Source organism: Haemaphysalis longicornis, unplaced genomic scaffold (genome assembly GCF_048455015.1).
Source record: "Haemaphysalis longicornis isolate Haplotype H1 unplaced genomic scaffold, Haemaphysalis longicornis Haplotype H1 scaffold_229, whole genome shotgun sequence".
Lineage (NCBI taxonomy): Eukaryota > Metazoa > Arthropoda > Arachnida > Ixodida > Ixodidae > Haemaphysalis > Haemaphysalis longicornis.
Genome location: NW_027526305.1, coordinates 185,808 through 207,973, shown reverse-complemented (window position 1 = coordinate 207,973; position 22,166 = coordinate 185,808). Strand labels below are relative to the sequence as shown.

Sequence of the window (22,166 nt, the reverse complement as noted above, 5' to 3'; positions counted from 1 at the left end):
TGAAAATGTGTAAACCAGATTGGATCTCTAGTCGTACAGAATGCTACGTCATCCAAACAATATTTTGAAGTTATGTCCATTAAGCATTCGGCGCTTTTTTCTCTAACACGCTCGTGGGCTGCTCTGTCCTCTGTCATGCACACACAGTTGAAATCCCCAAGCAAGATAACAACCCTTTCGCACTCAACCGGTGCTTACTAATAGTTTGTAAAAAAAGTCTCCCGCTTACCCTGTCCGTTCGGTGGATAAATGCATATAACTCTCCATTCAATATCGCAAAATGAAAAGTCGGAGTACACATAGCGGCCACTCGAATCAGCTACAACGGTCTGCTCAACAATCCCAAGTGATCGCCTGATAAAAAGGGCGCACCCAGCCAATGTTCCCACGGCGTGCGAGACACACACATTAAAATTTGCTCTAAAAGGCTTCAACACGCGGTCTGTCATTTCCTGGCTTTCCACTTTAGTTTCTTGCACCGAAATTATATCCAGTTCTCGGTCTGCGAACAGCCTACTAAGCTGGCATTGCTTCCGTCTCGCTGCCAGGCCTCGCACATTAACCGTGGCAACGTTAATAGCAGCTTCTAAACGTACAGCCATTTGGAAAAACTAGACCGCATGCCGCTTACCTCGGACATATGACAAATGCGCGGGTGTGCGTCCGCTAGCGTAGGTCAATGCGGGATGAGGCGTTCGCCCCGTTCTTGGGCACACATAAATCTCGTCACGAGGGGGGCTTTGGCGGCCTCCTGTCTCCGACGTGAATGTTCGTCTTTTTCCTGGCTGTGGCGCTTTTTCCTGGCTGGGCGCTTTTTCCTGGCTGTGGGCCCAGTCAAGGCAATACCCTCCAGGTTCTTCGCGTCAGCGTCCGCAGCGCTCTTGGCCGCGAACTCATTGAATGCACCATCCTTCCCACGAGTGGCGGCGTCCTCGGCGTCCATGGAGGCGTCGCTTGGGTAGCCGTCGTCAGTACTTGGCAGCGGGGTATCTTGCGGCTGTGCTTCTTCGCCGAGCGCAAAGAAAAGTGCTTCCTGCTCCCTAGTTTTGCGCTGTATGGTATAAGTTTCAGTTGATTTTATTTCTATATTGACTTCGCTGACTCTTCTCCCGCCTTCAAGTGGCCTTAGATTTTCCTACTACTATAGCGTACCAGTCAGCGAAGCGTGACATGTGCACTTGTGCAGCGTTTGTGTGGCCACACAAACGCGACCCGGACTCGGAGATTGATACAGTGCACAAACTAACAAAATAAAGAAAGGCGCACTCTTCCATTCACAAACGTGTTGTGGCTTAGTTTCAACTGAGCGAGCGAATTGCGACGACCCGTCGGCGGCCGATTGACTGTCGGAAGGTCGGCGAGCCGTGCAGTAGCGCAGCCAATTGCCAGCTCATCTCCTCCTGACGTCACACGAAAACCCCACAGAAAATGGGCGAGGGTGCAGAGAGGAGGACAGCATTTTAGAATTGATATTTCTACTGAATAAATTTGCGTAAACGCGCTCAGAGTGGTCGAAACATGGCCTATGGACTCTGGACTACAATTTGCGCTAGTAATCCCGCAATGTTTACTTTAATTAAAGGGACACTGAAGCACATGCAGGGTTGCCGCTACATTTTCGATGGACTCACCATCTATAACTGGAATCCTTTGTGGAATTTTTCCCGTTGGTAGATGATGTATCGCCAAGGAAAAAAAGTAGTCCTCGAAGCCCTACCTTGTGGTCGGCCTGAAAGTATTGAAGATGTCTTCTGCTTGAGGTCTCATGAGGTAGATCAGCGCGTCAACGTGGCATTGTTCGGGTCGATCGCTCATCCCTGATGGTCAATCGCTGGTCGGTGATTGTGCAGCATTGTATAAAACTTTGGAGCTATTAGTGGCCGGGGCGCCCGAAAGGGAGGTGCCCCTTGATTGGGGTAGCATGGCTCCCCCAATTAAGGGGCACCTCAAGACTTCTGCTGAACCCCAGACGGCTCCGGGAAGGTTGGGTTTACTTGCAGAAGGCAAAAGTCAGGATCAAACAATATTTAGTTATGATCCCGGTGGCGCTGGTCACTCACTGAACATTTTTCGCCTTTATTTCAACGTTCCCGGTCTTCAGCAAATATATAGTTGAAAGGCCTTGATATTATAAGCTAATCTACAGTCTCAAATATTCGATGCTGTGGTATCAGTCAAAAGGATGGATGGCATATTGTCTTTGCCCTTTGTATCGGGCTCTTACTAGTATGCTACTAGCCATCTTTACTGGAGAGTATGACCAATACATCTTTGCGCGTAACAGGTCAGGTTTCTTAGGAAATCTCGGTTCCCTAATCGGCTTCCCCACACCCTATCGCATAATCGCATAATTCCCCACACCCTAACAAGTTGTCTACAGGGATATTAAATATGAATGCGGCGGTATCATACCGCTGGAATTTTTATGATAAACTGGCACCCCAGACAATCAGAAGTGATCAGTACAGAATTAGAACGAAGGATTCCGTGCACGTACTGTAATAATAAAACTGTAATTCAATTTAGAATACCTCAGATATCAAAGTGAACAAGACAAATTCATTGAACTGACCTCACAAGTACATTTTAACGCATAGCATAACTGCTTGTCACGTAGTATGTTCGCGGTTAGGAGGCATGCATATGCATAAATGTGCAGGGAGTGTGTATTTCTTGAGCTAACTTTTATTTTTCCATATAATTATATGCACACTGCTATTTTGCATTGATGAATAAAAAATCCCCCCACCTCCCCGAAGGGGATCGTGCGGAAATGCGAATGCATGGGTTCACCGATGAGTGCGGTGCGAGTAATTATTATTAATGGCGTACTTAATGAAGAATCGCTATCAAGGCGCCAGGCGCGCGCTCCACTGCATTATATAGATTCCGAGCGCAGCGAGCGGAGAGGAGAGAGAGCCCGCCGAGCTCCGCGATGCGAGCGCCCTCACACGCCCGAGCGCGCTCCTCCTCTCCACTCACTCTCCGCTACTCCGCCCGAGCTCCGCGATGCGAGCGCCCTCACACGCCCGAGCGCGCTCCTCCTCTCCCCTTGCCCTCCGCCACTCCCGCCCGAGCTACCACCTGCTCCGGTTGCTAGGCGCGCCACAGCTGTTGCTAGGGGCGAGGAGGAGCGCGGAGAGATAACACCTGCGGGCGCACGCCGACGGAGCACGACAACCCCCGACTAAGAAATGCATTCGCATTTAAAAAGGCATGGAATCATTCGTGCTACCGTTGCCTCGTGTAGAAGGCACAGTCACCGCGAAGTCACTAACTGGCCTTTTGAAGCGAAGCTTTCTGTGTCTTATTGATGGCGTCTTCCGTGTGGCCAAACGCTGTGGCCAAACATGAGCTAAGCTCTGCGATTGGCGGAGGCTGGCAGAAGCAGACGCAAATTAGGTAGAGCTTACAAACTAGACGAACGAGCGATTTGCGCTTAAATTTAGGGCACATTCTTTACAAAGCAATAAGAATGATGGGACAAACAGTGGAAGTTACGAAAGCACATGTAAACACAGAAGTACTGATGCGTTCTGCTGTTCGTACTGCGCACAGCATGCTTGGTTTAGCTGCACAGCACTACGGGGCTTGGGGTTGTCTCAGACGACACTGGCCGATTGACGCAAGCAACGGTGTCTTACGTGACCCCATTTGTCGAGCGAGCACTGTTTCAGGGAACGAATATTTTCTCCCAGAACAAAAACAAGCCAGGTTTAAATGCGGGCAAAAACAAACCAAACGCTTGCCACGGTATGGTGGCGCCATCTAGGTTACGGAACGTAAAGAAACGCGGGAACAAACCAACATCGCTGTACAGGGTGGAGACAACCTTTGAACGGTCCCGTGCCGCCGCAATTGGGCCAACGGGCTCAACGCGTTATTCTTTTTGTTTCCCACGAGACCTAGCAACGCGAAACGGACAATATGATTCAAACTTCTGCAGTAAACCGCGTTGCGGCGATAATTTTAGCGCGGTTTTGACACAATGACTTGCTTCGGCGGCGAGCGAGCAACCGAACATGGCGGCGCCAGCGTTACGTGTCTCTACCCTGTACGGCGGATGCGTGAATGAAGGTACTCTAGGCTGCAGAGCGGTCGGTTCCTGTGATGTCACTTGGGACCACGAAAACGCACGATTGAGCGGGAAAATCAAAATTTTAACCTAAATCGTTTAATTTCTCAGTGAATAAAGCACCGTTTGTATCCGGACAAGCGCTGGGGGCACTATAAAACACGAAATTTTTCGAATAAAACCAACTTGCATTTTCTCTTCATGGCTCCTTTAATGGGCTTCGCAAAACGATGAGAATGATAAGCTAAGGCACATCGAGTACAAGAGAAAAACGCTTCCCGTGTTCAAAATCGAACCAGTGTCTCGAGTTATGAACCCGACGTCTATGCCGTTGTGCCATTTCGACACAGTCCAATTGCAAGCGGTCTGGATTTTAGACTGTCATTTTAACTCAAGCAGCGCGGGAGAGAGCTTCGCGTTTTAACCATCTTTCTCTCAAGAAAAGAGACTTCGATTTTTTTTTTACTCTGCTCCCCAGCATATGTGATGTTGAATGAAGATTTGACTGGATGTGTTTTGGTTTTACTTTGGTTTGTTGATTGTGATTACTTATGTACTATTCGTTGTATCCCCACTGCACAGCCCCAGCACAATTGGCGGTGAGCGCGACCACGGGCGGCGCTGCGGAGCGCGCCTCCGTGACGTCGGCTTAGGGATTCTCGCATTTGTCGTCTGCTTCACTCGGGCTCGCTCTCTGTGCTGTTTCTTTGCGCGCGGTTGAGATTTTGTGCTTGTCCGCAGCAGATCTCGCGAATGCGCAACTTTTTTTTCGTAACAAAAGATTTAAAACAGCGTAAACTAGCTCAAGGCGTGATTTTAAGTATAGTTTTTGATACTGCTCCGGAAAAAAAACATTGCCGGCGTCGCCCATGCATTGCTGCGAAGCTGGTCCTGTGCGGAGCGCGAAGAGTCGGAGCTAGGCGTCAGCCTCTGTGTTCAGCAGTCTTCGAACAAAGGTAACAGCCGCAGGCTGACAACCGACAACAGCGAAAATGGAAGACCAAAACAAATTCCAGGCCTTCGGGGCTGTCGGCTTTGGCAGAAGGCATTACGATTCCAGCTATTCGTATGTAAGGTAAAACAGATTTGGCAATCTTGCCTAACACTCGAAACTATTGTATCAAGTCACTTTACGTTGTCACGGCATGAAAGTGTGCCGACATGCACTATGGGGCACAAATAATGTAGGTTGATTTCCAAATAACCTGCTGTGTGTATAGGCGCGTGCTGGTTTTATACCAGGCTTCTAACCAGTATGCAGGCTTATTGAGCAAAACGAGTAACCTGTAAGGCAAACATACAGTAAGGCTATGTTTGTTCAGATTTGGAGGGATATTTCGGTACATTTACCACAGCCATATCATCCCAATATTCAGATAGGCGTTATAGCAAAACTGCACTCAAGAGGGGGAGGACCAGGAGGAGAAGAAAACTTTAATAGTAAAATCGAGCTGGTTAGTGGGCAGGCTCCTCAGTCCAAGACGAGAGAGTAAGATTCATTCTTCAATTCACCGAACGTCATCCCGAGTAGGCCAGGATTTGTTCTTTGCGACTAAATGGGTTGGAAAACAATAAAGAGCTGTCTGGACATATTCATTGGTTTCGAATTGTGTTATACTGAAAATTGGCATGTATACTATCTATTGCGTTAGTTAGCAAGTATATCAAGTTTTCAACACCGTAATCATGTCATAACTTTTCGGGTTGAGATCGAGTTCGTTACGATATCGATGGTTCGATAGAAATTAGGTGCACAAAAGCCGCCTTCGAGTACTGTGGACAACGTTATCTGCGCCGTAGCACAGATCTTATTGCATTGAATATTGAGACGAACTTTGTGAGCCTCGCAAACATCCCCAAACCTCCTAGTACGTTTAGGACGGTGCAGAAAAATGAATGCATTGGGCACAGAAAAAAAAAAAAAAAACGTTCATCTAACAACAACGAAAGAAAGAGAAAACACCCGTTTTATTTCCTGCTGTGCGACCCGCTGCTTGATGCGTAGCATTAGACTGTTGAGTCTTCAAAAGAGCATCTCAGAAATAGTTAAGGGAAGCATACGCATTTTGAATACTTATTGAGGAGCTCTGAGCGCTGAAACTCGCAAATACGCTAGATAGGACGAGGGCGGGTTACACACGATTGTCTGAGCGATGCTCTCTGAAAGTCGTTCTCTCTCTCCTCGTGTATTGCAAAATTGTGCGGGACAAAGCTTGAAATTATTCAGAGCCGTCAGAATCTGATTGAAAACACGCTTTTTAAAGCACCAAAGCATCAAAGCGGGCGATTTCTAGCAAAGGGACCGCTGCCAGTCAGAACCGGACGACCGCGGCGCGGGTGTAGCAGCGGGGCGAGTGTAGCAGGCGACAGCGGAGCGGGTCCCTAAGCTGACGTCAGATCCAGGGGGCGCCACTCAAACATCTCACCGCCAATACTCAAAGAAAATAAATGATCACGATATTACATAACAACATGGATGCATAACAATAATAATAACAATAATGATGTTGACTATGATTGTGCATATGATAGCACATTTCTCGCTCCCCCAGGGGAAAAAATAGCTCCAATGCCACTGATTATTGACCTGCATTGCTTAAATGGCAAACGTTTTGCAAAATTTAAAATAAAATGGTCACATTATGAAACGTGCCCTCGCCGTGTGGCGACTCAGCGGCAACTAGGTAACCATGTAGGCAACCTTGTTCTTGAAGCACGTTCGAAGCACAACACAACACAATCACTGTTTCGGATGTGTTCTACCAGTTCTACTACAGTGCTCTAGTAGTTTGTAGTGCTACGTTAATGCTTTAGAAAAGACGTGAGTATTGCATCGGTGGTTTCACCGAGGGCGATGCAACGCGTTATAATTGTGTTGTTTGCGAAGTAGAGTTATCAGGATTGGATCACTCTCGCTATCATTCGCTTCGCGTTACGCTTACCACGTGTTGCAAAGTTACATTCGTTGCTGAAAATTGTCTTTCTAGCATGTGGCGGCAGTTCTCGCTGTGGGAGCGATGTATTAGCACAAACCGTTATCAACACTACATGGCTATTTGTGCATGTAGTACGCGTTTCGACTGAAACTCCTTGGCGTAGAAAGTTTTTAGGTACGGTTAGCGCTGTCTTCTTCATAGTCATGATCTTTACATTACCCACGAGGGAAAAGTACCATAATCCCGTAGCGCCTAGGCTAGTTTTCTGTGTTCTTTCTTTCTTTGTACTTCTAAAAATGATTCCGATTTATTGTGGCACACGTAGTTCGTGCCATGCCGTCGTTGCTAATACAAGATTTTTGCTTCGCCTGCTTAAATATATACGCGGCATTGAAGCAAAAATTTTTAATCTGCAGGATCTCGGATAGTTGTGTACGTGAACCAAAAATGTGAGATGAATGCTGACCATGTCACGCTAGCATGACAACCACATTTGATGTGTCGAAGTGAATACATAGCCCGATTCCTTGAAACGGGTTATGCTCTTTGTAAAGAACTGTCATGGAATGTCCAGTCAAAAATGTAATCCCACATTCATCAAACTGCAAGCTTGGAAATTAAGTGCCCCTAGTTTAATAGCCATATCGCAACAGGATGCTCCATACTGCGCATTTCGGAAGAAGTTGGATCCTTTTTATAACATCATTAGCTTTGCAAACAGTTTGCTTTAGAACTGCTGCATAGCTGAGCAGCGTAAGTCTCTTCTGCTAGTTGTTTTCTTCTTCTGGAGGACATGTTTGAAGAAAACGTGAAGCAAATCAGGAAATGCCTGAACAGTGGCTGTGTTACAGCTCCAAGATCCCTGAGCGTCACAGAGCTTGAGATTGCGAGAATCGGTATAAGAGCATATAGCTTGCAGTGACGTCACTGTAGTGGCCATGTTGGAGCACTGGTTGCCCGGTGGACGATTGCGAAGTTATATGCCGCTTTTATCTCCAGCAGCACTGGGAAAGCTGAGAACAGTATTCCAGAAAGAGCTGTAGTAACGTCACATGCAAGCAAGCAATGTATTAAAGTCCTCCAGAGGGCAGTTGCATGTTTTAACAGGGAAGCTGCTGAGAAAATCGTTTCTGTATTGTGTCCGCAGTGAAAAATACAAAGAAAATGCCAAGTGCTCGTGCATGCATGCCTCGAGGGCACATTTGTCAAGCTAAGCAATTGGCTAATAATATTGGCCTAAAAAAAAAAAAATCTCAGTGGTCGCCGCATGCCTCAAGCACACATTCGTCAAGCCAAGCATACCCACTTAGGGAGGTTGGCCAACATTGTCCACAAAAACACTCCAGTGTTCACCGCATCGTGGCAACACTTTCTCGAAACGAGAAAGGCACGTCATAGCCTATGCCCTCGTTCGTTCGTCCTCATGTTATTGTGCGCATGCTCTCTGTGCCGTACAAGCGCCGCAACTTGAATGTCGAAGCTGCTGTAGGGGATCATTGACTCCACATGGCCCGGCCGCGGATAGTTCGCACGGCCAAGGAAGAGGCCACACTTCGAGAGGCTCAGCGTGCAAAGCATCAGCTGGAGACGATAAGTCGCGCTTGCAGAGTAACGTACAAAAATGTCAACCAAAATGAAGAGCTCACCCTGGCCTTGCTCAACGTAAGGTCATTGAAATGCCATTCCGCCAACATCAACCACGACACAACAACAGTACTGAAACTCAACTTTGTAGTCTTCGTCGATGATCACCTACAGCAGCTTCGCCATTCAAGTCTTGTGCGTGAGTGCAAGCTTCCACGAGTTTTTTATGCTGTGCAGGCCACATTGGTAGCTTTCTCAACGTTTCCAAGGCAGCATGTTGCTCAGCATTTTCACCAACGCTCACATTGGATAATATTCTTGCTGGCATTTAACTTCAGTTGGGTGCGGACATTATTAATGTTCACTTAAAAACGGCCGTCTCTATTGTGGCCAAACATAGCCCCCACACGTTCTCGTACATCCCCTAATGTGAACTGCCATGCGTACAGAACAACCGACATCTTAGTTTGGACCAATGCGCAAGTCTTCGGAGATAGCAGGTATGACAGAGAATTCACCTGTAAAAAGTGTCTCGGTGATTTGCTTCGTTTTTCGTGTGTGGGGCTTCCTTTTGACAAAAAAGCCCTTCCATCAGCCATACACACCTGCTCTGTGAAGCCCCCGCTCATAGTTTACTTGGGGACACCCCGAATTTGTCAAGAAATGCATAGTAAAGTGGCGTCTGTGGTGTTCACTTTCACGGTCATGTTTTTGCTGTCGCAGAAGGCTTCCAGGGCAAGCGCTAAGGCTGCTTCTTGGCGGGCTACCAAGCTAGCAAATTTTTGTAGTTCTGGGAAATGGCTGTGTGCAGAGATTTCAGAACATGTTAATTAAACATCCCCAGGCGGTCTAAATTAATTTGTAGCCCTTCACTAGGGTGCATCTTTTAGCCCAGATGTCGCCTCGGTGTGTAGAACCAGAATTTTGAATTTTTAAGAGCATCATTGCTAGTTTTCAGAAGGGTGATGCTACTGAAGGCCTGCAGCTGTAATTACACCTTTGAGGGTACGGGCAAGTGGGCCCAGTGGAACTTCTACTTGCTGATTAGTTAGGAAATCTGCAGGTCATGTGCTCGTGTTTTGTTATTCGTTAATCTATGAAAATGTAAGAAAGTTATAATTTTACATTCGGTTACATTTGGGTCACTTTGCAGCCTTGTAATCCTGCATCCAAGCCTGTGTCGAAAAAGTGGCTCGTATTCTTTTTACGATTCATTCGGGCCGCACGCTTTTTAAACGACCGCCCTCAGGTGTGTGACTGAAGGAGCAGTTTAATGAAGAGGACACTGTGTAGGCTTCTGCAAGCATGAACTCCTAGCAGCCCCAGTGTTCCATTCTCTTGTTTCTTTGAATGAACCGTGAGCTGTGTGACTCCTGGCTCTTACAGTTGAGACAGAAACTTCGCCTCTCACCTGAGTGCGTGTTAATGTCTGTGAGGGTTCTGCTTGGCCAAAGCTGCAAACAAAGCATGTTGCAGCTCTCAGGCTTCCCAAAACAAACTCGCACGAAGGCTCCTCCGAACGAAGCACAGTTGTGTTGTTACGTGCACACAAGGGCGTCCGCAGAACTTTTTACAAGGGGGGGCATCCATTGGGGGGGGGGGGGGGGGGGGTACGGTTGCATAGCTCCAAAAAGGCGTTATTTGTGGTTACAAAACGTACAAACAGCGAATTAGAACCAGACTTGGAGGATATACATCGGATTTTATTACCGAACAAAGAAATAAAGTTAATAAAGAAAATGCGAAAAGTTACTGTCACTTGTAAACAGTGTCCAGTCTCGCTGCGTGAGGGTTCTCGACTCACGCCAACTGATCACCAACACACAGTACAATACATTCACATACATCGAACTGCACTCCGTCAATCTTCCTTGAATAGCAGCTGCAGACGCCTCGGTTTCTGGGCAAATTGCGAGATGACATGTGTGATGAAGTCTGTTGAAATGGCTCACGCAATAAAGATACTACTCGCCTCCCTGGCTTTCAATGCAGTGCAGGCGTACGAGCGTTTTAAGGGGCTGATTTATAGGTTTTGTTTCGGGGCTTGGGTGGTGCCGACATTTCGCAATTTCGAAGGAAAGTGTGTACAAGGTGATGGGACGGCACGGGAGGATGTTACACTCTCCCTACTAGGTGTAGCGGAGAAGATTTTTTGCTAGATATAGCTGCAACTTTGTCCGAAAACTAAAGTTCTTGCGGTAAGACTGCATAAATCTAGAGTTTAGAGAAAAAAAAAAAAAAAAAAACGTTAAACCTTTCAGAATTGTACGCTATCTTCAATAGCCAGCACAGGCAGTCTGTTTCACTGCCTTCACATGACCGGCAATGTTAGTCAGTGTCTAAAGTGAAATGTTGACCGCAGTCCTGAAAGGCGTTCCATACGGATACGCAGGACTTGAGTGTGCTAATCATTTTAGTAGCGTGGATTGTTGCGCTAGTTGGTTCACGTAGTACATAATTAAAGACTTTGGGCTAAAGGACGGGACAAAGGAGAGAATGTCGATGTCGTTCTCTCTCTTTTCCGTCCTTCAGGGCAAAGTTATTTTAATTATGGGCCAACCAAGCTACATGTGCAGCTTTTTTGTAGTGCATAAAAATATCCGAATTTCCAAGGGGGGGCAGTTGCCCCCCCTTGCCCCCCCTTCCGGACGCCCATGCGTGCACATAAGAAGCGCCATGCTCCAAGCATGTGTCAGTGCATCGACCTTGGCTCACAACACCTCATGACTTAAAGGAGCCATGAAGAGAAAATGCAAGTTGGTTTTATTCGAAAGATTTCGTGTTTTATAGTGCCCCCAGCGCTTGTCCGGATACAAACGGTGCTTTATTCACTGAGAAATTAAACGATTTAGGTTAAAATTTTGATTTTCCCGCTCAATCGTGCGTTTTCGTGGTCCCAAGTGACATCACAGGAACCGACCGCTCTGCAGCCTAGAGTACCTTCATTCACGCATCCGCCGTACAGGGTAGAGACACGTAACGCTGGCGCCGCCATGTTCGGTTGCTCGCTCGCCGCCGAAGCAAGTCATTGTGTCAAAACCGCGCTAAAATTATCGCCGCAACGCGGTTTACTGAAGAAGTTTGAATCATATTGTCTGTTTCGCGTTGCTAGGTCTCGTGGGAAACGAAAAGAATAACGCGTTGAGCCCGTTGGCCCAACTGCGGCGGCACGGGACCGTTCAAAGGTTGTCTCCACCCTGTACAGCGGTGTTGGTTTTTTCCCGCGTTTCTTTACGTTCCGTAACCTAGATGGCGCCACCATACCGTGGCAAGCGTTTGGTTTGTTTTTGCCCGCATTTAAACCTGGCTTGTTTTTGTTCTGGGAGAAAATATTCGTTCCCTGAAACAGTGCTCGCTCGACAAATGGGGTCACGTAAGACACCGTTGCTTGCGTCAATCGGCCAGTGTCGTCTGAGACAACCCCAAGCCCCGTAGTGCTGTGCAGCTAAACCAAAGCATGCTGTGCGCAGTACGAACAGCAGAACGCATCAGTACTTCTATGTTTACATGTGCTTTCGTAACTTCCACTGTTTGTCCCATCATTCTTATTGCTTTGTAAAGAATGTGCCCTAAATTTAAGCACAAATCGCTCGTTCGTCTAGTTTGTAAGCTCTACCTAATTTGCGTCTGCTTCTGCCAGCCTCTGCCAATCGCAGAGCTTAGCTCATGTGGCATCACAGGTTCTGTTGCGGGAAATGAGCTGGTGGGTTGCATGACCATTCCCGTTTTTCCTAATTATGTAGCTTATTTGAGCGAAGTTTACGTTAAAAGTGGTGTCAGTATGATTCTAACGAGACAATCTTTTGAATGAACCAAACTTGTGTTTTCTCTTCATGGCTCCTTTAAACTTGAAGCTACATTTCTTTCCATCATGCTCGCTGTTGCTGTAGCAAACCGATGTGACTATTGTGAGTATTCATGGTGCATCATTTTTTCATTTGTGGCCCCTCTGCAACTGAGTCCCTCCTTGTCCATTTTACGTTCTGTTGAACGGTTGAAATTTTACGCTTAGTTCGGCATCTTCATGGCACCACTGTTTAGGGACAACAAAGATTGCATTTTTTGGCGCCTCGCGCGACCCCAGCGTTTTCCCCTAAACTGATTTGTCACATTGTTCCTTTTCTCGGCTAACCTACAGTTTGTTCCTGAATCGCTACTGAGTAATGCTGTGCTCAGCTCAACTTGGATTGTAGTAGGGCTGAGGCCTGTAAGAAATGAGGTTTTATGTGCTGGAGCTACAGCTAAGGATTGTGTCGCGCTTTAGTGGAGGACTGCAGATAAACCTAGACCACCCGAGGATCTTTAACCTGCGCCAAAATCGCTTCGCACGGACCTTCTCATTTTCCGCTCCATCTGAGAAATACTAGCCCACCGTGGTGGCTGCAGATGCCCGAAGCTTGGGAAAAATTCCAGGGTTTCAACCCCAGACAGGAAGCTGAAAGCTGCAATAAAAGAGGGGGGAGGGGGGCAAGTGGAGTGGACAAACCAGCTTGTATTTGTTAAGGTGGAAGTTAACATTTGCTTTTTAATTGAAGCATCTTTTCTTTGTTATTTCTTCTGATGTTTTTGGTGTATGCGAAGGCAGCCACCGTACACCTTGCCGCACTGTTAAGGAGGCAGGTTTATATATAGGTATGTATTATAGAGCAGTGTTTATGGGCATTATACAGCTGCACTGTTAGCTCAACATGTAATGCCAACTAAAGAAATATTAGCCAACTTGTTTGACTGTTAATTGCTTGCCCTTTTTTTTGTTAACGCTAATATTATAATTGCTTTTGTCTTTTTTTGTTACCTAACTGATATTTTAATATGGTGTGTGGATTTTGCATGCATTAATTTAGTCATACGTGTAAGTTTCATTCATATGGAATGTATTATGGCATCTTTGTATTTTTCAAATGCTCACGGCTGCCCTTTCTGCTTGCCTCTGTGTGATGCCCCCGCCCGTCGGCGGTACTTGAAATAAGTAATTTTTTGCCAGGCATTTCCAATGTGTAAGGCGTTATTTTTCCCATATTGGTGTGCAGGAAGAGCTTTCTTTTTTCGTCCTCTTAATAGGATGAGTTGGTCTTTGGATAAATTTGAAAAAAAAAAAAAAAGTGAAGGGGATGGTGTGATGCTTTTCTGACTTTTGGGGCATAGCCCTCAGTGCGTCTGATACGGTTTCACCAAGTTCGCCTGGGACCACTGTCGGCCAGCGTCCTGGCACAACAAGCGGTAGCACGCGGTCAGGGAAGGGCTGTTTTTTGCTCTAATCAGCGCTTCTGCCCCGTAGACCATATTTTGACGAATGTGAGCAATTTTGCGTGCCTTCTCAGTTGCACTTTGTTCCGTTGGTGATGTTGCAGCAGAGTCTCCATCTTCTTTCAACCTCTCTGCGCAGATGGGCCGGGTCAAACTGAAGCACGCCAAGGGGCGGCGAGATGCGGAAGCGGCCAAGGCCACTGGTGCCCAACCCATGGTAGGGTGTACTGCATGCATTGCCACCTGCTGTAGTGTCATGGTACATCGAGCCATTTAAAGGGGCACATGGGTCTTTGATCAAAAAGTTTATTTTTACAGTTATGGTGATACAAATTGGAGGACATAAGTAGTTTTACATTCTGACTGTAGATATAAATTTTTTTTGTGTGTAAGACGACTGTATTCAAAATTATTTGGATTTTTATATCTGATTTTTTGACACCCTTTGTAAAAAAACTGCTGGAGGGACACAGCTGGACAAAGTACCAGTGAACTGCACAAATGAAGGAGTGCAATGAGACTAACAGTACCGTTCTATCTGGTCTGTAGCAGAAGTCATGACTGTTTGAAGTTTCGGCTTGAAAGGTGGGAACAAAAAAAAAAATGGTTTTGCCTTAGTGACTTCTGCTGTTCGCACCCACTTCACGAACTACCGTAATGATGTCACGCCGGTTTGCGATGGGCTTCACCGCTTCCTCATCCTCAAAAATATTCATTTGCACCCATTTCGCTGCCAGTGTCGACTGTTTGTTCATGCACCAGTGATATCCTAGCCATTCGTTGATTGGCCCTGTAAACTAGCTAGTGTATCATCACAGCTGATCCTACGATATCATAGGGAGGATGGTGGGAGGGAAAAGGCACTTTCTAATGCGCTTGTATTGTTAAAAAAGCCAGAAGGGGAAAAAAAGAAGCTTTGGGACATGGCCTACCAATTGTACACAATTAGACAGTGTTTACAACTGGAAGGTAGCATTCAGTATTCGCACCTTGGTGCCCTGTTGCGTCTCTTCCACATGTCCCTAAAGGCATGCAGGAAACACGGGTCAAGAAGGAAGTCATTTTCACACAACTCCACATTGCCAAGCTCGAAGTGGCTAGGCACAACGAGCATTGACAGGGCCTCGCTTTCAGTGGTCCCATGTGTGGTGGTTACATTCTCCAATGCTAGGTAGAAAAGCCACTGCCGCTTACGGTGGCGGCGGCGGCCACTTTTCTGATGGAGGTGAAAAGCAAAAACGCCCGTGTGTACGAGATTTCGGCGCACGTTAAGGATCCCCAGGTGGTCAAAATTGATCCGGAGCCCTCCACTACGGCGCGCCTCATCGCCTGCGTTGCATCGGCTCGTTAAACGCTTACAATCAATCAATCACATCACTGCCGCTTACGCTGGCAACGCTGTCCTCAAAGGGTCCTTCCTCCTGCTCACCCTTGTTGGGAGCAGAACCTTTCACGGGGGCTTCCTTGCGTGGGTGCAGGAAAATGTTTGGCTCCAATCGGGAGACGCAGGTGAAATAGATGAAAGGGTAGATCCCTAACCACTTATGCTAGCAGTTCTTAGACTGGACATTGTTGCGACTATGGGCACACCTAAAGTAGCCAGGAGTGTTTGAAAACTTGTTTAGTGTGCAGCACTTAAGCGCCCGCTCCTGCGGTTTCACGGCACCGCCGTCCCACGTCGTAACCAACCGGACAAAGGGGACACCGAAGCCAGACTTGATTCAATGAGCAGGAAAGGGGAGTAGCTAGGTGTGGCAAAAGTCTTAGCGGGAGGTCGGTATGCTGAGACAGTGCGAGACATTCTTTTTGGCGGTGACCACCGATGAAATAACCGAGCAAACGTAGAGGCCACCGAAGATAGAGTGAGCAGGAAAGCGGAGGAGGAAAGTATGGCAAAAGGCACGAGACATGGTCCATGTGGCAACATGCTCTGAGACAACGCCAGATTATGTTGCGCACCTTCGTGCGTTTGCTGATGTGGCGATCACTTCGTGAGACGCAGCAGGTGCATGCCATTACCCGTGAGACGGCAGTTTGCCCTGCACACACATTTTGCAAGAGGGAGTATCGTAATCGTCAGCCAAATAAATGTATATTTCTTCCCGGTAAATGTAAAGGTGCTATCTCAAAGAATGGCATGGAGCACAAAATGCTGTACATTTTGTACGCTAGCAGTAAGGGGGGAGCCTTGTTCTCGAGGCACCACTGTACTGTTTTTTTGTTGTAATTGTTGTTGTTTCAAGCATGACAGTGAGGCTTTGCTTGTGGGGTGGAGGTGGGGTTAAAAAAATGCCACTGCAAGTGTGGCCCCTAATGGTTGACTCATTGACATCGCCATGTTGGCGTAATGCCCCGCAGGTGATGGGAGACGAGGCGGCTGCTGACCTGTCCAAACTGCTTGGCGCTGCAGCGGAGAAGATGGCCCCCAAGGCTGCTGCTGGGGAGACGATGACCAAGAAGGAGAAGCGGCAGATACGCCACCATGCCCTGCTCAAAAGTATTCGCTTGCACAATGTTGTACAATGCACGCCAAGTGCTGTGGGTTTACTCTCAGTAGAATTTAAGCCAGACACCACTACTCCCATTGTCTGTCGCTGTTTCGGCAGGCTGCCTGCTGTTACTTTCGGGAAGGCATCCCCAAACTGGGCGCCGTCGCCTCTGCCACTAGCCAGGGTTGTTCGAATGAGCTCTGTGCAAGGAAATGGGGCAGCGTTGTTTTGCTGGTACAGGCATGAGAGGGTGTACGACACCTGGAAATTTAGTGCACTTGTGCCTGGTGCACTGTGCTGACTATCCTATCTGGGTACTGACATAGTCCCCGAATCCCCGGTTTTTCTGATCAAGTGATGTGCAAAGTTTATGTTTTTTAAACCTGTCCTGTTCCTTTTTTTTTTTTTTTTTTTTTAAGGCGTAGGCAAACCGATGAACTTTACTAGCTTCATTCTCGCAGACACTGAGATAAAGCTTTCGTGACAAGACAGAATAGTCACCGCGGCACTTGAGAAGCTAATTTGCCGACCGTGCAGGTTTTTTTTATCCCACACGTGTTCCAATTTTGGTCTCAACTATTTTTATATGTTCGCATTAGTATGAAGTGTCCTTCGCAGACCCTGCATTCTTGTGCATGGGTATGGGGACATTTGCAATGCAAATGTCTTTTGAAACACAAATATGTGCGTTGATTAGTACCAGGAAAGGCGCCTGCAAGCAAGTACATAGTGGGGACGATACCACAAAGGCATGCTGGCAGGATTTTAAAAATCAGGCTAAGTTTTCGTGTGCTGCATTCCCCCATACCTCGAGTTTTTTCCCCTAGAGGTGACATGAAAGTTCATGGAACTGCCATTTATGTTGTTTTAAAGGGGTCATGCAGACAAAATACAAGTTTGTTGTATTCAAAAGATTTCGTGTTTTATAAGTGCCCCCAAAGCTTGTCCGGCCACGAACGATGCTTTATTCACTGAGAAATTCATCAATGTAGGTTAAAATTTTGATTCTCCTTCCAAATCGTGTGTTTTCATGACGTCTGCCATGATGTCATGAGGGCGGGTATTCAAACGAACTTCCAGTCATTAGGCTCTGCAGACTTGCTTACAGTCAGTCATTCCAGATGGTGCTACCATAGCCAGCCACGGATGTTGTCTGCCATTGCTTTGTTTTGACTGTATTTGCTCCTGGCTTGTTTTTGTTACGGTAGAAACTAATCGCTTCATGAAACGTGGGGTATGTTCGAAAAACAGGGTCACGTCAGATAATGTCGCTTACGAAAATCGGCCAGTGTCACGTGAGACAACTCCAAAGCAGCGGACTGCTGTGCAGCTAAAAAGAGCATAGTGCGCCCAGTACCAACAGGAGTGCGCATCAGTAATGCTATGTATACGTGTGCTTTCGTAACTTTTTCTTTGTGTTGCTGCTGTAAGATGAATATGCATTACATTTAAGCGCAAATGGCGGCTTTGGCAAGCTTGTAAGCCCTGCCTAATTTGCGTTTTCTTTTGCAGGCCTCAGCCAATCGCACAGCTGGGGATGTGACATCATAGGTTCTGTTGCAGGAAATGAGCTGTCGGGTTGCATGGCCATTCCCTTTTTTCCTAATTATATAGCTTATTTGAGCGAAGTGCTCCTTTAAAAGTGGTGTCAGTATGATTCCAACGAGGCACTCTTTCGAATGAACCAAACTTGTGTTTTGTCTGCATGGCCCCTTTAAAGAGAAAAGTATTATTTGCAGTTTGTCATAATGCATGCTCTTACTCCACTAGTACTGATACACTTGAGGTTGAGGTCACCCTATGAGGTGAAAGTTGCCCCATGTAATTTATGAATCATCAACAAAGTTAAAAGGAGTAGCATGTCTCACCAGCATGCCCTCATGGCGTGGTTGTATATCCCCGCTTTGCACTTGCTCGTGTGTCCTATTCTCAGTACTTGCAACGCATGAAATTTTTTTTAAAGCATTTGCGCTGGGAATGTTCCTACACGCGCACACCAAAAGGGCATTTCATGCCTGCTATAAATGTTTAAAAAGATTTGAGGGCAGAAGTGGCAGCGTGTGCGATCACAGCAATAAACAATGTCCCCAAGCCTGCTTCGCCACGGGGGCAGTGTCAGTGCTCTCTTGTCAAGAAAGCCTTTTTTCAGTGTCTAGGAGCGGGGAGCTTGACAACTTCATTTTTCTGATATCCTGTGTAGAAACAAAAGGAACATTACAGATTTACAAAAAATCATCTTTGGGCATCATTTGTTTAGAAAATCGGATACTTGGGAACTGTTACAGTATGTAGCTCGTCTTTCTTATCTAGTCTTATCTTTCTTATCTTTCTTCTTATCTTTCTTATCTAGATGGGAATAGCTTGAGCGGGTCCAGTTATCATGATGCATCTGCAAATAGAAGCATGAAGGCTGAGTCCGCCCAATGCCAACGAGATATGAGGCACTTTCCAAAAGCACGTTTCTCTTGCTGTTTAGCCACACGTCATTGGAGCATTGCGGGAAAGCGCAACACCAGTAGCAATTTTCATTGGTCGATCGTACGCACTCAGAGTACGATATATCCAGTGAAGAACTTGTTCTAACTCTTTGCAAAGAATACATTTATATGTGTTATAGTTGAGCATTTCTTGTTTTCATCTAAGCACAATTTTACGCTTCCAGATTTTATTGAGACGGTGTCCCTTTGTGTTGTCGAACTTTGAAATACTGCAAAAATTTGTTTGAAAATTTTTAATAGTCCTGTTCGATTTGAAGCTGAACTGGATATTGTGTTATTCACTTCAGTATTTGAAATTTTTGAATGATGACACACCGCTAAAATTCTGATTTTTCTAATTACTGGTTCTAACAAATCAGCCTGACAGCATCAGCAGACTTTGACTCCATGGTTTGGAGTCAAATGCAACATATGTGGTGTGGTGTCATAGGCAGATATGCTCGTGGTACGTTTTTTAAATTTGAGAGAAGTTGCACCATTGTGTGACCATGCTCGTTATTTGTGGGGGACCTTTTATATGTCCAGCTGTGAGAAAATGTTGACCACTGCTTCCTTCTACCTGGCATAGCCAGTCAAGAAACGTTGCGACTGTTCCTCGTGCCAGCTGGCCCAGGAGCTAAGAGGGGCGGTGCCTTCTGGACGAAAACAAACCTCGGCACACCATCACCATAGTTGGATGAATGGGATTATTCTAAGCTGCTGATAATCACCAAAATTAAAACGTTGGGTTTCAGTGGTGCGAAACCTGCCAGTTATTGCAAACAAAAAACAGCCAGAGGTACGGGGGATGCACAGGCTTTTCTCCCATCTGGAGGGCGTTCCTGGGGGTTGTGCTGAGGCGGCAGACGTGCCCACTGCTTAGTCTGTGCAGCTGCAAATCTTCAGCGAAGGATTTTTTTTTCTGCCTAACACGATCGTTACATTTATTGTCTAGAACAGTGACTTGGATGACTGTTCGTTATTGTTATGTGTTGGTTACACTGTACCCTAAACAGGAAGGCTCATCCTTGAGATCAGACCGCCAGGGCTTGTGCAGTGAGCCTGTATCTTGCATCGAGTTCGCATGCGGTAGCAATAGCGGACCATAAACTAAATGTTTGTCTTTGAGTCTGTTGATGTTGGTGCGTGCAATTCACACCTTCGTGCTGCGAGAACACTGTTAATGAAAGGATGACCTGTCGCCTGCAATGAGTGTTTAGCAAAGACATCTTCAGCAGGGGCTTGCACATTCGCTTGGCTTGAAACCTTTTTCTTTAGATATCAGAGCCGAAATTGTGGTTGCACTTTTGTGGAGCACAAAATCAAGAAGACAGGTAGCAGGGCTCATGCCACGGCTGTGAATACCGCAATATTGCACAGGCTCGATGTTGCTCCAATTTTTGTGCTGCTGTGTAGTTTTGTACAAGGAGCCTGCTGTTCAAGGGCGTCGTGCCGCTACGTAACACAAGTGATGGCTCAGTTGCTTTGTTGTGGCGCTGCGGTGCCTTAATGACGCAGGTTTGATCCCAGCCACAATGGCTACTTTTCCGATAAGGGCGAAAGGCAAAAATGCCTGTGTGTTGAGATTTCGGCACATATTAAAGATCCCCAGGGGTCAAAATTAATCTGGAGCCTTCCACTACAGCACACCTCATAGCCAAGGTGTAGCTTTGGTGCATGCAACCCCAAAAGTTTGTGAATTTTTTGAATGCCAAGTTGGCGGTGCCATGTTGCACTGTGCAGAGCTTGAAGCGGGCAAGGTGGTGAAGAGCAAGGGCCGGCGTCGCAAGAAGGCCCCCGTTCCCAAGTCGTTGGACATGAAGCACCTGCTGGATGCATTGCCCACTCTCAAGGACCGGACGGCCCTCAAGCCTGGGTGAGTGTCCTTCCCTCGGGCTGAGTTTACTGTTTTGGTCCCGCAGGGGCAGCGTTGGACGGCGGAACAGGTGAATGAACAGCATGGCTGTTGGGTAGGGTACAGGCGCTGCACAGGTAAAAGCAGGCCACTCTTTAGCATTACTGCACGCATCGAAGAAGCAAATGATCGGACTGACTCTTCAGTGGACACTTGGCGCAGGAAACGGGGCCGTGTCATTCGGTTTGCTCATTTGAAAGAATTGTCGCAGATACAGTCAAACCCGGTTATATCGAACTCGCGAAAAAAACACCTGTCAGTTCGATATAGGGGATGATTGGACGTAAGCAAGCTAAGGAGCTGGACGTCGGGAAAGCACATAGCATTTATAAACACACTTTATTGGTGAGACTGCCTTACTCTCGCACAAAATAATCTTCTGCTAGAACAACCTCACTCCCCGAGACAGTACACACATCTCCGCATTTTTTAAGGGCGTGGGCAGCTGAGGGCGCAACCTTTCACATTTGCAAAGAAGCGTTAGACTAGTGCGAGTGCACCTGTGTCGGACTAGCGCGAGTGCACCAATCACTTCGGAGGTTGTGGTCAAAGGATCGTTGTTGCTTTCCTCGTTGCACCCGCTTTCACTTGTGCTCAGTACGCTGTTGGCAATGTAGCAACTCTCCCAGGGATGGGACACCATCATCCACACTCACAAACTCGCCAACCGTTGATCCGGCAATGGTGTCCGGAAATTCTGACACTGGTGGTGGCTTCGTTGCGCTCCTCGGAATTTTCAGTCATCACTGGCACGCACAAGCCGGCAGATTGGAAGCACTTTCGGGCAGTTTCTTTAAAGCGCTAACCACGTGGAGCAACTAGCAACAAACTACTTTTCACCGTGGACCAAATCGCTCATCGGATCGCTCAATTCTGGGTTGTGTGAGTGAATGAATGATTCGGTCATAGAGGAAAAATGAAAAGAAATGGACTGGGGATATTATTGAACCCAATAGGTGGTTCATCGGCCTTCAACCCCAGTCTGGGGGAGGGTGGGAATATAGTGAGGGAGAATGGAATAGAGTAGAGAGGAAGAATAGAGAGATAAAGAGGATATAGAAGAGAAGTTTCGCCACTGTGACCGGGACCACCACGCACGAACCGCAGCACAAACACAGTATCCTGGCATCATGCTGCATCTGGGAGGGGGACCTCTGCAGGAACGGTGGAGCGTAGAGGCGTAGAGTTACAACCGTTTGAAGTTTGGGCTTGGAAGGTGGGGAAAAAAAAACAGGTTTTGCTTTCCAGGCCCAAACTTCAAATGGTTATAACTTCTGCTACAGACCAGACAGAACGATGACGTTAGTCTTATTGCACTCCTTCATTTGTGCACAGTTCAGTGGTACCCTGTCCAGCTGCATCCCTCCGGCAGTTTTTTACAAAAGCTGTCACAAAACCAAATACAGTCGAACCCCGCAATAATGAAACCGCCGGGGAAAGCCA

The 22,166-nt window shown here is 46.9% G+C and overlaps 2 protein-coding genes across 4 annotated transcripts in view; one reads left to right on the top strand and one right to left on the bottom strand.

The window, feature by feature from the left end:
• Positions 1-825, bottom strand: part of LOC144172488 (uncharacterized) — a 47,451-nt gene extending 46,626 nt beyond the window's left edge. For all 3 annotated transcript variants that reach the window (XM_077701184.1, XM_077701182.1, XM_077701183.1), the window contains exon 1: positions 632-825. Coding sequence is in view for 2 of the 3 variants with exons in the window: in XM_077701182.1 (XP_077557308.1) it covers positions 632-640 (9 nt within the window). In the remaining variant the exon portion in view is untranslated. The remainder of the gene's footprint in view (positions 1-631) is intronic.
• A 5,939-nt stretch (positions 826-6,764) lies between these two features.
• The window catches only part of LOC144172492 (uncharacterized), a 33,518-nt gene continuing 18,116 nt past the window's right edge, over positions 6,765-22,166 (top strand). Inside the window, exons 1-4 of the mRNA XM_077701186.1 lie at positions 6,765-6,896; positions 13,982-14,059; positions 16,201-16,339; positions 20,552-20,684. Of these exons, the coding sequence (XP_077557312.1) occupies positions 13,982-14,059; positions 16,201-16,339; positions 20,552-20,684 (350 nt within the window). The 5' untranslated portion in view covers positions 6,765-6,896. The remainder of the gene's footprint in view (positions 6,897-13,981; positions 14,060-16,200; positions 16,340-20,551; positions 20,685-22,166) is intronic.